Source organism: Toxotes jaculatrix, chromosome 22 (genome assembly GCF_017976425.1).
Source record: "Toxotes jaculatrix isolate fToxJac2 chromosome 22, fToxJac2.pri, whole genome shotgun sequence".
Classification (NCBI taxonomy): Eukaryota; Metazoa; Chordata; class Actinopteri; family Toxotidae; genus Toxotes; species Toxotes jaculatrix.
In genome coordinates, this window is record NC_054415.1 from 3,814,344 (window position 1) to 3,829,398 (window position 15,055).

At 44.0% G+C, this 15,055-nt stretch overlaps 2 protein-coding genes across 4 annotated transcripts; both read left to right on the forward strand.

Moving 5' to 3' along the window:
* The first annotated feature begins 7,412 nt into the window (after positions 1-7,412).
* Positions 7,413-8,920, forward strand: myf6 (myogenic factor 6). Of its 2 annotated transcripts, none has more exons than XM_041030140.1 (3): positions 7,413-7,956; positions 8,361-8,454; positions 8,551-8,920. In XM_041030140.1, exons 1-3 carry the CDS (start codon positions 7,435-7,437, stop codon positions 8,658-8,660), a joined length of 726 nt encoding a protein of 241 aa, XP_040886074.1. In that variant the 5' UTR covers positions 7,413-7,434; the 3' UTR covers positions 8,661-8,920. The 2 variants fall into 2 exon arrangements, with proteins under 2 accessions (XP_040886074.1, XP_040886075.1); XM_041030141.1 differs by having other exon boundaries at positions 7,413-7,833.
* Positions 8,921-11,320: 2,400 nt separating this feature from the next.
* Positions 11,321-15,055, forward strand: myf5 (myogenic factor 5). 2 transcript variants are annotated; one of them, XM_041030210.1, is made up of 4 exons: positions 11,321-11,444; positions 12,873-13,301; positions 14,288-14,360; positions 14,623-15,055. In XM_041030210.1, exons 2-4 carry the CDS (start codon positions 12,930-12,932, stop codon positions 14,817-14,819), a joined length of 642 nt encoding a protein of 213 aa, XP_040886144.1. In that variant the 5' UTR covers positions 11,321-11,444; positions 12,873-12,929; the 3' UTR covers positions 14,820-15,055. The 2 variants fall into 2 exon arrangements, with proteins under 2 accessions (XP_040886144.1, XP_040886143.1); XM_041030209.1 differs by lacking the exon at positions 11,321-11,444 and having other exon boundaries at positions 12,778-13,301.

Below are 15,055 nucleotides of genomic sequence, written 5' to 3' on the forward strand. Positions count from 1 at the left end.
TTCTGTCTGAATGTAAAGGGATAGCTGGCTGTTTGGGAATGTACATGTTACATATGTACAAAATATCTCAGATTCTAAATAAATGCTCGTCAGAGCTATTATCCATTACTGATCTCCCAAACTAAAGAATGCTTAAGCTTTAAGACACTTTAAGGGGGATGTTTTTAGCATCTTTGCCGAACAGTTTCTGTCTCTGATTTCCCAGACTAAAAGGATTACTAATAATTACGAGGTTTGAGATATGGTTTCAGAGGGGGATGCAAGTCAGTATCAGTTCTCAAAGTTCAGTGATAAGAGGAAACAAGCTAAAAGCCGTTATCTTCTACTGATTTCCCAAATCAGAGGAGTTGAAAGAGACTTGAAGAGTGGGTTCAAGATAAGCAACATGTTTTTCTGACGCACGATTCATATACATCACATGAAAGAGATGAAATAATGGTGCATAACATCATTGACGACACTACGCTCAGCAACATTCAAAAATATTAAAGAGGATAAAACAAAGATGTCCCACAAAGCCCCTGTCAGAAGATGTTGACTTTGGATGACATGCATTTGGAGGAAGGTTCATATTCACTGCACTCTTGAATCAGCAGGATAAAACACTGGCTTTTAGGTAACAAAGGTCTGTCCATTATGGCTGAGCCAGACATGGCTGTGTTCTTTACCCACTGCAGCTTTATGGCTATCATGTTATTGCCTTCATCCAGCCAAAACCTCTGTGCCCTTGTGCTATCTGCTGTTTCAATGATAGACCCCCATATAACCAATTATGCAGCGCAGCAGTTCCCCTTTTCTCACGTGTCAACGCTGACATTTATCAATATCCTATTAATTTCTCTTGGAGCCGGGCACTTTATCCTGCCCCCCCCCCAAAAAAAGTCTGCTGTTGTTTTTATTCAAGAGTCTAATGTTCATTGTAACAAAACACGCTTTGTTCTAGGCTCAGACACTTCAGGAAAAACTAATATTGGTGGATCATTGTCACTGAGGTTGCCATGGCTACAGTCACACTTGCTGATGATTGGATTCATTCTCTGTTATCGCTGGCCACGTCCCCGACTCCCAGAGGCAGTGTGATATTAATGATAGCGATGTTCCACCGTATCGTTTACAGGCTGCAACATCAAAGCAATGCAGCGAAAAAAAAAAAAAAAAACCCACAGACTGCCTCGATAAAAAAAAATGTAAAAAAAAAAAACTCCATTGATTTGGACTCTGCCCCACTCTTGTGTGCAGTGAAAGTAATTTTTGAGAAATGCCTCTCATAATGCTCATCCTGCGTCACGGGACACTTGACAAAAAGTACATGAATACGAGCTGGAGTGAAACACAGAGGTTCCAGACAGAGGCCAACGGGGTCAGCGTCTCACCTCACTGGCCAGACGAGGGTCTCCTATCGTCTGCTGCTGGGTCAAGGCCAGTGCCCCCTCTAAGTCCCGATCAGTGGCTTTGTCTGGAGGGCAGATAGGGATACACACACCAAACACATAAGCACTGAGCAGCATAGGCCTAATCCATCACTCTCCTGAATGAGGACAGAATCAATCAGTGAGGACCTTCGGATCACTCCGAACTAAATCACCATCAGCTGTCAGGTGATAAGCTACAGACGGCCATTCTCTGTGTGTATTACAATAGAGAGCTGATGAAATAACAGCAAACTGGGGATTTGAACAGCTGGTAAAATCTGCCAAACCTTTAGGTTTGTTAGAGTTTCTTTTGTCGATGCTAAACTCTCAGTTATTATTCTTTGCATCCATTTGCAGGAGCAACACTTTAAGTCCGTCTATCAATACCGGTCCATTTGCAAAGGGTTATTGACATTGCCTGACCAGGGTGCAACACTCTCATCATGTCTCCTAATGTAATGCTCTGAGGTCATACAGAGTTGGCCGGCGAACGGGCAAGTTAGCGAGCTCTTTCCCTCGCTAATTGATGCACTTCAGCCGCTCGGTCTTTGAACTGAATCCCTGCGTCGTCCACCAGAGAGAAGGCAGATGCCATCAGTGTTCCCTCCCCGTTTGCCTTTGAAACCCAAGCCCCACGTCTAACCCTCAGCTCAGGGCACGAGTGAGAGGAGCCGTCTGTTAGCTTAGCTCCAGAGACAGTTACTCCCCGCTTTGTTTGACCACCGTTGAGTCTGGCCTGTGAGTTTGAGGGAGCCAGGCCAAAAAGATTAGCTGTGTTTTCAGTGGGAGATGCTATCGTACAGGCGATAGGGCCTGTGATACTGGCTGCTCCTGACTGTCTCAGGGCCTGGTTGGCTCAAGGAGGGGAGCCATTGTTTGTGCAAGGCTTTAGCCTCGACTGGCACTCTTCCAGCCCTGCACAGTGAGGCTCTGGAGTTTTGTTGCACAATAGGAATAACTCAGCTATAACAACTTTTGCACAGTTCTTGTAAACATGAAAAATTAAAATGCCCCATGCATGACACCCCGACAACCGGCCTCATTCCCAACTCCTGCATAGTTGTTTCAGCCAAAACCCGAAACGTACGCCACAAAAAGAAATCCTGCTTTTCTAAACTTAACTGATAACCCTCCTCTGTAGCAAGGTAATCACACTGGTCATATTATTGTCGCACATTTACTGCTCGTAATTTGAGGCAGCAGTTTGAGAAAGAAGACTGAGGAGAAATAAGTAGTCAGCTTCAGTGGTAATGTGCTGAATATGAACAGAAATAGAAGCAGAAGTTTTAGGTAAGAGACATCTCATTACTGGCCAAAGTAATCTCCAAAGATGGCTTTAGCGAGAGGGAGGAATTTTTTTTTTTTTGCTAAAGAAGATTACTTTCTCAAAGGGCTATTAATAGCATGTACTGGTATGACATGTGAAATTATTTCTGTCTGGTAATGAAACTGGCAAATGAGCAGAGCCACAGAGAGAAGGAATTTCTGCTTGTAACCACCTGTTGCAGTCTTTGTGTCTCACCTTCCACGGTACATGAAATGCCTTTATTTTTTCACTTTTCCGTAATGAGTGGCTCTCCTTCCTGCCATGACTGACAGTTTTTTGGGCACATTTAAAAAAAAAATGAAGGCAGAGTTTCCTTTTACAGCGTATTACTTCTCAGACAGTTTATGATCCATTCAGCTCACTAGTTTTCTCAGTTTTTGGTTACCAAAGAGTCCAACAGTAGTAGTAGTTTAATGACACAGGGCACTGACAGTTTGGCTAATACAAATGAATTTTGAGATTTCAGTTGGAAGTAATAGTGAACATTACTGCTACACATACAGTTATTTAGGATTTAAGATCAAACTAACACCAAACTGGCTTGTAATCTTGGAAACAACAACTCCGATTTCAAACAACACATGGTGCACATGGTCTGTCACACACACTTTTCAATTGTGACAAGATTATTAGTTCCCCACAAAGGTCAGAGGGAGGTCACTCTACAAACCACAGAAATGATCCATCCATCTTTTGGTTTCTCTTTTGAATCAATCTCTGATTAAATATTTGTGACTAGTGTCCAAACATCTTTTCTTTATTGAGATATGAGCTCTTTTTTTCCCATTCATTCATCAGACTCTCTTTGCAGCAGAGTCAGTGGGCCAGTGATCCTGGAGGTCAAGAGGTCGTGATCCCAGGTGAGGCATTGTCATCGGGCCCATGACCACGGTACTTAACCCCTGATTGGCTAATTCATATCCCAGGTGTGGAGCTGGGTTATATACGGTGTGTCCGTCACGGTGCTCAGGGTTTCCTCTGAAACAGCCCAATGAGTGCGCAGCCTGTCTGAGGCAGGACGTCCAGTTAAGCCAGGGGCGGGGGGGGGGGGGGGGGGGGGGGGGGGGGTTTGGTGGGGGTGGAGAGTCGAGCGAGATGAGGTCCTGCAGTTCATGTTCATTATCAGCTCTGTTTGTGACCCCCATGTCAGCACTAGTCCTAACTGGATCAACCTCCTAACACCTGCTAGAAGGAGAAAAATCACATGGACATGACCTGTGTGAACACGCTCCTACGGGAACTGTATGAGAGCATGAGAGATGCGGTGGTTTGGGGTTTTTTTTTTAAGGCTGCGGCAAAAGTTGAGATCAGTTAAAGAGAGAGGAAAAATAAAAGTGAGGGTTTGAGAAAAGTGGCGAAAGTTAAACTACAGTAAATGGTATATTTCCAGAATTCAGCAGCACCAAACCAGCATATGATTCTATCCTCTGGGCTAAGTGAGGCATTGACCACAGACATTATCAATAGTACTCGGGAGGATAAATCCATCTGAGCCTATTTTACCCAACAGCTTATTTTCTACATTCAGGTTTGCCAGCTTAAAAATCGCTGTTCTCAAAATACAGCATTGTAACAGGAAATGTAAAAGTAAATGTAGGGCTGAATATTGAATACGTGCAAAACATAAATTCATGTTTTTATTTCTGATCAATCCAATCCAGTCTAGTCCTGTCCAAAAAAGGCAATATGTGAGATGGAACTTTTACACTCGGATTTTGTCATGAATGTCCATTGTTTAGATGCAGAGTTCAGACTGCAGAGCTTCTGTGGATTCCAGACAGATTTACGCTTCCCGCAGTCCACCCTGACTCCGCCTTCGCCTTCCCTGAGAGGCCAGATCCTATAGTTTGAGTGTCTACCCAGGCTGTGCCATGATTCTCCCTGACAGCTGAGGCGTCAGCCCCTTGACACTGACGGGAATTTATGGTCTGTTCAGGATGCGCAGTAGTCCTGGGGAGGGAATACATGCTCAGGGCACAGCAGGGACACGACTCCATTCATCTCAAAATCGTGTACGTTTCATTGCAGCTCAGTGAATGAGGCCAATTATAGTTTGAAGACGAGCTTAATTTCATATTCCATTATTTGGAGCAACGATCTATCACATGTATTTATCATAATTTTTCATTCCTCGTCATTTATCACTTTTCCTTTGCGCTGTGACTGTTTGTCTGCGTGAAAATGATGAAGTGGAAGTGACGGAGAAGGCAGTACTAGTTTTGTTTTGATTTTTATGGCAACCATGGGATGTAAACTCTTACCTGACAAACACCTCTCACTCGAGAGAGCTTAATGCACCATCTTCACAGGCACAGACACACACACACACTCCTCTCATTCCCTCTTCTATATTGTACATAACTGCCGCATGACAAACTCACAAACAGCAAAGCGGAAATAAAAGCTGCATTGCTTTCCTCAAGTGACTGCCCACGAGAACATCATTCCTCTGAATGAAAAAAACAAACTCATACATTTGCAATATTTTAACTGACAACAGATTAAAAATATTTTACTACAGTATATTCATCATCTTTATAGGGTGTTTTTTTATGGGTGTGATTAATTATACATTAATGATGCTGCATTAATGAGGCTCTCTGGTGTAACTACTGCATGAATCTGTCACTTATGCTGCATCTCTGTCTCAGAGTCTTCTCACATGATTCCAAGGGCTCCATGCTGAGATTACAAGTAGGCGGCTGGTGCGATATGATGTGCGGGCGCTGTAACTGACAATTTATAGTCACGTCTATGTAAATGAGATACCGCGTTGACTTGTCGTAGTACAGTATTTCAGACAAATGATGAAATGCACCCGTGACTCTCAATCTTCCACAACAATGTAACTGTAGCTGGGGGGGCGGGGAGGGGCATCCATAGGGTAGAAGTAAAGCCCCTGCAGATTGTGCAACAGCATGCTGTGTTGCACACCACTCAGCTAGAAGCTGCCAGTGTCTCGCCCCCTCTAAATGTGACTGAATCCAGAGTTGCTCTTCATGGTCCCATCAGTGAATAAACTGACAGTCATCAGGTTCAGAATAGTTGTCGACTGACTGTGGCTGACTAAAGCTGCTGCCTTGTGAGTCCATCTCGTTTCATTTCATAACACAAGGTCGTGCCGCCATACGAAAATAGGAATCCCTCACATTCCTGCCAGTGAAGTTTCCAACTGTAGACCTTTCAGGTTGTAACAAAAATGCCACAGGCTATATATCACCTCCTCGCAGGCTTTTATCTGTTTTATGAATCTGAGATGAACGAGCCACGCTCCTATTTATACCATCCCATACGTGTGTTGTGTTGCTGTTTTGACTCTGCACATTCCAATCTATTTATGTTGGAATTTTCTGCAAGTTACAATTGGCCGTACTGTTCCCACCGGCTAAAACAGGCACAACGCATCTCAAGTGTGTGCAGGATTAGATGGTTTCTTTATGTGAACGATATCATAATCTCAGCAGGCATAACTGCTGAACACTTTTACTTTAAATAAAATATCCCACCTGCTCACTGACCAGCATGTAAGGAAATATACTCACTGTCAGACAGGAAGCAGTTCCACTGAAACTGTTATCAGAGGTTTGAGGATGCTCTAGAGTAATGGGGACAGAAAACATGGGAACATTTTACTTTTGTCTCTCCTTCCTACAGCCTCATTTAAACACAATATAATGTTGCTGCAAGCACATGTATGTGCTTACTAATGTATTTGCCAACAATAGAAACTCCTGTTGGCACCCATTGCATTTATAATAAAATGAATATGGAAAAGAGCTTCAGGGCAATCAAACCAAAATATCCAGTATTTATAAGCAATTTTATAAGCAAGTTACTGACACTGATAAGACTGATAAGACATGATGACTTATCAAGTAAAGAAACCGTAGTTGGTGACTATTTTGGTTTGTTTGAAGACGCCAAAACACTCTGTGAAATAAACATGTCCATTGCTGTTGTCCAGAGCATCACACTGAGACAGCAGTGTGTTGTACAGGCAGATTTTGTATCGTCCTTCTGTTTTGTTTTTGTGTAAAACATGTTTTCACCATATATTTAATTTACGACATTGATTTGTTTTTCCTTGCAGCTTAAAGGTCAGCTGCTGGACGTCTTTATTTGTGTGTGGTGTTACTGTGTGTCGAGTGGAACGGACCATTTCAGGGGTATGACACACAAAACTCACAAAAGAATTCAGTCATTCAGAAGAAAAAATCAAATGGTGCTCTGAATGCATCAATCAAAAATGATTTTTCACAACCTGGCAAGGGTCTTCTTTAATCACACCATGATGATATTAACAGCACTGATAAATTATTATTTAACTATTAAAGCCATTATGTACAAGTTATAAAACCTTTATAAAGTTTGTCTTTAAAGAATGTGGCACCACTACTTCTCCATGTTCATTCACACTCAGCTTTGCCTTGATATGAGCTGGTACTTAAAGCACCTGTCATGAAACCTGAGGTAACATTTCCATACGATGTGAAGGCCTTAATGTATATTTATTCCCTACACAAAGTCAGTAGGTTGTAAAGACCCATTGAAAAAAAACCATGCTTGATGCAGTGTGACAGCCAAACTGTTGGATAGAGTTTCACATTCTATATATAAGCCTGGTGACTTGTGTCCCTGCTGCTCTATTTAAATGCCAGAGTCCCACTGTCAAAACAGAGAGAGGGGCGCAACAATATGATGGACCTTTTTGAGACCAACGCTTATCTTTTCAGTGATTTGCGCTATTTGGAGGAAGGAGATCATGGACCACTGCAGCACTTGGACATGGCGGGGGTGTCTCCTCTGTACAACGGCAATGACAGCCCGCTGTCTCCGGGCCAGGATAATGTTCCGTCCGAGACCGGGGGGGAGAGCAGCGGGGAGGAGCACGTCCTTGCGCCTCCGGGACTCCGTGCGCACTGCGAGGGCCAGTGCCTCATGTGGGCCTGTAAGATTTGCAAGAGAAAGTCAGCGCCGACGGACAGACGCAAGGCCGCCACGCTCAGGGAGAGGCGGAGGCTCAAGAAGATCAACGAGGCCTTCGACGCGCTGAAGAGGAAGACCGTGGCCAACCCCAACCAGAGGCTACCCAAGGTGGAGATTTTACGCAGCGCCATCAGCTACATTGAGAGATTACAGGACCTGCTGCAAACGCTGGACGAGCAGGAGAAAACCCAGAACGGATCATCCCATAACTCTAACTCTAAAGAACACAGTGTAAGATAATATCAGACACAGCCCTCATAGCATTCCCATAATATTCCTTAGAGTCTTTCAGCCTGTGACATTCAGGTGACTTCATAAGGACATCATGGTAACTCAGAGATGTATTTCCCTGTTGTAATGTATCTCTGATGCCTGTAATGACATTATGATGTGTTAAGTCCATGTTCATTTCTCAGTGTCACTATGATATTTTTATTTCAGCTGGGCTTAACATTAAGATACCCAGGAATGACAACACTAATATCACAAACATCTAACAAACACTTCTTTTTCTATGAACATTTCCCTGTGATCTTACAATAATCGTAATCATTTTCTTATTTTAGTCATTTTCTTTGTCTAGAATGTAAAAATGTACATGTATGTATGAAACATGTGATTTGGGTTCCTTACAGGTTTCCAGTCATGAGTACCACTGGAAAAAGTCGTCTGAGCCCTGGCCGACTTCTGCTGACCATTCCACTGCAGCGATGATAAACCAGAGAGAAGGTAAACCTGTCAAACTTCATTCACGACCGACAGAACACACAACGAAAACCAGCAGTCAGGTGGGGTTAAAGGTCAGTTTCTGTTTCTGTTTTCCAGGAACCGGTGAGTCCTCTGCGTCCTCCAGCCTCCTGCGTCTGTCCTCCATTGTGGACAGCATCACCAGCGACGAGAAAATCAGCTTCAGCGAGGACGCTTCAGAAAACTGAAACTGGAACATCAGTGAAAACCTTTGCTAGAAAACATATTTAAAATTTTAAATTTCCATTGTTTATCTCTAAATTATTTCCACAGGTAGTCAGCCGTTCTGGCTTCTGTTTGTTGTGTAGTCTTCGTTTGTACAGCAGGAGCAACACATTTGTACATATTTTATAATAATGTGATGTTTAGATTTATTTATTTTGTATTCAAAGGCAGACAAACACTTTAAAAAGCTGATATTGTATTTAAATATTTGTACATAACTGACCATGAAAATAAATGTGCTACTTTTGCAACATAGCAAACCACTGTATTCCTCATTCTTTGTATTTGACAAACAGAAGCAGCCAGCATCTGATCATTTGTAATGTACAAAACTTTGATCATCTTGAAACCTGTCACTGTTCTCCTCACTGCATCTCTGGGCTTTACCACTGGTTCAAGCTCTACCGGGTCCCCCCCAGCATTCACAGCTATTAGAGGTCCATAAACTGCACTGGAATAGTTTGCCGCCGAGCTGCATCTCTTTGTTCCAACTGGCATCCAGAAGGCCTGATCCCACAACAGTAACTCGAGTCCCCCTGCAAACACAGCGTGCCTCTGCTCTCCTCTCCGATCGTATGCTGGGGACATGGAAACTTGGGCATCAGGCATGAGTGCAAAGCCCAGCGGGATAATGAAGTTATCTGAGCCATTGGTTCTTAATTCATCATCACTTGCTTCGTCATCGCACTGCAAAGCGTTTACATGCGAGCTATTAAAATGTGTGACATGATGCTAACGGCATGGTAATCCGTGGAGTCTTGTTGTCGTGTATTGACATCAGAGGGGGCGGCGTTTGTTGATGATGTTAGGCTGCACTGGATCTCTGTGGCTGACACAGAGCCCTGGTTGACCTCTGGGACTCTGCCTCATCTCTCAGGCCTGAGGACAAGCTTTTTTGATGGTCAAAGGTTCTGTTTTACATAAAACTTCCATCCTAAACAAATGCTTACACTCCCCCGGCACACAGAGCAGTTACAGTCAGCCCCTCCTTGACCAATTACTACATTAAAATGATGCTTAGGCAACATGAAGCAACACCAATGAAATTTCCAAAACTGTAAATTACACAATAATACAACTTGAAATGAGCCATTCTGTATAATAAATACTACTTTAGATGCTCAAATGCATTTTACTGAATGCAAGACCTATTTTTTTTTTATGTCGAGCTTCTACATTTTTGTGTACTTTTATTTGAGTAAAGGAATAATGTGAATATTTCTTCAGCACCAGAGCTGAATTAAAAACTGAAAAAGATCCAGGGCTTTTAAAACGGCTCTTTTCAACAGAACAATTTGTATCGTTTACCAAATATCCTGTTTTCTGTCGAAACCACGCAGAAACACGATAGCTCCAAACAGTAATGTGATTTTAATGGGGCTCCTGCTCACTCATTCACTCACTCACTCTCTCACTGTGATTGGAGCGTTACTTCATTTGCAGCTCCACTGTGTAAGCTGCCAATTTCATGTCCGTTTGTGCCAAACACAGACCAGCATTGTGGACCTAACATCAACACTCACCGTTTGTCCTGTTTGCTTCAGTGTTGGTGCTTATCACTGTCGAAAATGTAAAGCCTTTGCTGATATAATGTAAATGAACTTGAACATTTTTGGTCTGTTAATAAAGTTGCATTTGTTGTGTTATTTTTCTGATTCCTTTGTCAGATGGAAAGCATGCACTCCCCACAAAGAACCAGCACCCTCTCAGAGCCCCCCCAGCTTTCTCTTGTCTAACTTTACAGGGATTTCGGTGTTACTGATGACACCATATAATTCTCATTTGGCTGTGAAGGCAGTGTTTTAAAAGTCAAAGCTGATGAAAGGCGAGCTGTTATGGGAGGGGGGAATGAGCCCGGAGGCTGAGTGCTCTGATTTATCCAGACTTTCCTTGAATATCCTGCTAAGAAAAGGATTCAGTGCCACAGGCCTGTCAGTGCACCTCTCTCTGCTCACTGCCAAACAAATGGTGTTGCCACTCAAAATGTTTTTTGTTTCGCTAATTCTTGTGGGTAATGTAAAACCGACTTGGATTTTATGTGGGGGGAAAAATAGCCTCAAAAACCCTTTGAGTCAGATTTTAACCCTGTTTTTATTTACTTTCCATTTCACAGCATTAAATATGATTTTTTTTAAAACCACAGTGCAGTTATTCTTCACCCAGAAAAAAAACAACATGAAAATCAAACCTCAAAAGTATTTTGACAGTTAAAATATGAAAAAAAGAAACAGAAAAGAAATTAAAAATGTGCATCACTTTGGCCAAAAACAGAATCTATTTTGCAGGAATGGAAGTGATAAATTGTGTGAGTGTCAGAGGAGCCGGTGCCGAACTAAACAAGCAGCATATTAAGTCAAAGCATGAGGCAGTTTGGAAGAAATAAGGTTTTCAGACGTGAGGGAGATGGACATAAAAGATCACCTCCTGCCCTTCACTTAACTCTGCCTCTGACCCTTGAGAACAACAAAAAAGCAAACTCAGTGAGTTCCCAAGAGACCGAGCGGGCGCACAGATCACAGCACCGGCCTGTGCGCAAAGACTGCGCCAGTATAAACCCCGCGAGTTCCTAATAACGCCATGTGCTGCGCCAATCTAACTCCAGCCTCAATTAGCCAGGTTTTCTCATCGTCGCCGTTGTTCTCAGCCCGAGCAGCCTTTGATGTTCTCAGCGGCTACAAGCGCAGGCGAGCCGATGTCTTCTTCAGCTGTGCCTAATCCAAACTCCGACGGCAATTCAGAGGCAGCAGGTACTGGTGTTTTCTTAGGTGCGCGCAGTTCCCAGAGCTGGGGGCTCGCCAAACGTTTTGACACATTGTGAGAAATATCCGCATTGTATCCGTGTAAGCTGTCAACAACATAATTACCTGAACCAGTCAGCGAACCTCAGCGTCGACCTGCAAAAAAAAAAAAAAACTCCCATTCTGTCTGACAGTCTCTGTCTGTTGTAAGACAACAATTCTGCAAATAGATAATTCAGCTTCACCTCAGTGCGGTTTATGATACCGTCTCTATCACATGTCAACAGCATGCAACAAAGCAGAGTAAGGCAAATATAACAAGGTGAACAAAATCATGTGATTAAAAGGTAAATGTCTGAAACGTTTGGAGATGATTTGATCAGTTAAAAAAAAAAGGAAAAAGGAAAAAGTAAGAGATGTTAACATTTCTGCAGTATAGTCAAACAGCCTTCAATTCCTCATGTCTCAAACCCTCTAAAACCTTCAGACCTCCACCTGAATATAAAACGGCTGCACCGTAATGGCCATCTGTTGTGTGCTGAATTGAAGTACTTGACTTGTGTCAATAACTTTTAATGGTTAAAATTTGGTCCTTGGAGGCAAAATGGTGCAGGGAATTGCGCAGTGGTGTCAATTGTGTAATTGCTGTTTTAATGAGCTTTGGCAAACAGGGATCACCTCATTCACAGCACCTTCAGTGAGGAGCTCGGGGTGTTTAGAGGGGTCTTACCGCTGTCATGTGAACTCACTGGGCTTGAAATGTTACACCTTCCATTGCAGCTGGGCTGCATCTGCAACGCTGTTGTCTCCACCGTAAAAATTGGCCTGCATACTCCTACAAGTGGTCACCCTCTTTTTCTGCACTTTATTAAAATACTTTAATATTTATGTCTCTATAGCAAAGTGTCGCTTTCGTTGTCAGCTACGACCTGATGCCTGCGGGCCAGCAAGCAGAATGAAGCGCTTATGACTACTGAAGAAAGGTCATGTTGTGGTTAAAGCTGCAAATGTTCACCCACTCTCCTGAAACATTCCCAAGCATTGTATTCATCATGGCCTTGCAGGACGAGGGCTGTTGGAAGGAGAGAGTGGTGATGAGTGGGAAAACACCAGTAAGTGCAGATGTGGGAAACTCTGCAGGGTACTGGGGGGTGAGAGGCAGCGGTTTGGGATGGGGCAGGGAGGGAGTTGAGCTAACCCCAGCCTGCCTTCTGGCTGGGCCAATGGGCCATGGTAATTAGATCTGGCCAATGTGGGCCCTGGGCTCTGGCCTGGGGGCATATAAGGGGGGCCTGGGGCAACAGACCCTTCATATCACTCAGAGGTCTCCTCTCTCTCACCCCACTCCTCTACCCGCCTTCCTTCCTCTGCACCCATCACTCCATCCATTCGGGCTCCTTTCTTCAATAAGTCATGGATGTCTTCTCACCGTCCCAGGTCTACTACGACAGAGCGTGCTCTTCATCTCCAGACAGCCTGGAGTTTGGCCCTGGCATGGAGCTCGCCGGCTCAGAGGAGGATGAACATGTCAGGGTCCCCGGAGCCCCACACCAGCCGGGACACTGTCTCCAGTGGGCTTGCAAGGCCTGCAAGCGCAAGTCCAGCTTTGTCGACCGCAGACGGGCTGCCACCATGCGTGAGCGCCGGCGGCTGAAGAAGGTCAACCACGCTTTTGAGGCACTGCGGCGCTGCACCTCAGCCAACCCCAGCCAGCGTCTGCCTAAGGTGGAGATCCTGCGCAATGCCATCCAGTACATCGAAAGCCTGCAGGAGCTGCTACGAGAGCAGGTGGAAAACTACTACGGTCTACCTGGGGAGAGCAGCTCTGAGCCAGGGAGCCCGCTTTCCAGCTGCTCTGACGGCATGGTAAGACCTCTGATCCACAGGTTCGGCCTCCTCAGGCAAACATCTGGTTGTACAGAGCCTTGCAGCCCTGTTGTGGCTGTAAATCCTTTAACATGTCCATCAGAGAAATGAGGACTACTGCATGTGAGACAGGAGTTCGTCTTATAGGAATTTCTCCAAAAAAGGCTCGACTGTGGACAAATAGTGTCCTCTGTGTCTTGAATTTAAGCCCATGCACTGTTGGCATTTCTCATTACCATGCAGAGTATTTAATTTCAATGTAGAGCCTGGATTTCCAATTTAAAAACCTCTTAATCAAATAAGCTTGTTTTGCACCAAGACCTCAATTACCACGTCTCTTCATGCGTGTCCCATAATTCTTTAATACCAACATCTATTCTGTACTCTTACATGTGTCTCTGTTCTCTGATGCTTATTACAACAGGTCAGATTGAGTTAGTTTTTCTCAGTAACACTGTGAAGGTGACAGCGCATTAGTTAATGCAAGAGAACTTACAATGCTGGATGGAATAATGGCTTTCCCACCACCGGACACTTTATAGCCCTAATAAACTGAGCTAAATCCACCGTACTGAAGTCTGGCAGGAAAAACTGGGTGCCTTTCTGCATTCCATCCTGACTGCATGTTCTGCGCCGCTGCCAGGATTTTCTGCAGATTTACTAGGAGAAAGTGTCGTCTTGCACAAACTGGTGTTGCTTCCACTGATACAATCGATTCGCCACGCTCAGAACCGGGCAGGGGAAGGGAGTGCTCGCTGCCACTTTGGCTTTAAGGTGTATGTGAAATAAAGAAGCCCATAACTTTGGAATTCAGGATTTATTAGCCTGCCCAGAATATCATGAAGGGCAATGCTTGTGTTTTGGTCTCTTTTTCTGCCTCTTCCTGTCCCACATGTATTTATGCAAACATAGCTCATAATATCTGTCTGTCTTTTTTTTTTTTTTAATGGGTTCAAGGGTAAATTTGATTTCTTATTTCCTTCCAGGCTGGCAGCAACAGTCCAGTGTGGCAACAGTTGAATGCAAACTACAGCAACAGCTATTCGTATGCAAAGACTGGTAAGACCTTTTGACCGTAACAGCAGCCTGATATGAATATGACATGCTTTCTTGCTACAATAGAGCTTTAAAAGTCTAATAATTGAATGATGACTTTAAATCTTTGAGTTTTTTGTCCCTGTGTGCCCCACAGTGCCAGGAGTTAAAAATAAATTTAAAAAATTAAAACATAATTGTTCATTTGCAGCATTTTATCAGTGCATTGTAAATTATCCTTGCATCGAGAACCTGACTGATCCCACCTGTCCCTTCCTCCTATCAGAGAGTTTGGGCGACAAAACAGCCGGAGCCTCCAGTCTCGAGTGTCTCTCCAGCATTGTGGACCGTCTCTCCTCGGTGGAGTCCAGCTGTGGACCGGCTTCTCTGAGAGACATGGCCACCTTCTCCCCCGGCAGCTCCGACTCGCAGCCCTGCACGCCGGAGAGCCCCGGATCCCGGCCCGTGTACCATGTCCTGTGAAAGAAAACCTCTCTTGGACGTGGATATATTGCCACAGGCGGCCGCTGTGCCTTTACCCAACACCAGCTGCATTTTCAACAAGAAGAGATAAGAACAAGCTTTTGTGTAAATCTGAAGGAGGCTCAGCAGAATCTGAGGACCTGTGGCAAGAAGCTTTTATATTGTACATGAGACTGTAAATATGTAATGTAAATGCCCATTTATTCTATACATGCTGTTATACCCAATGAGACATA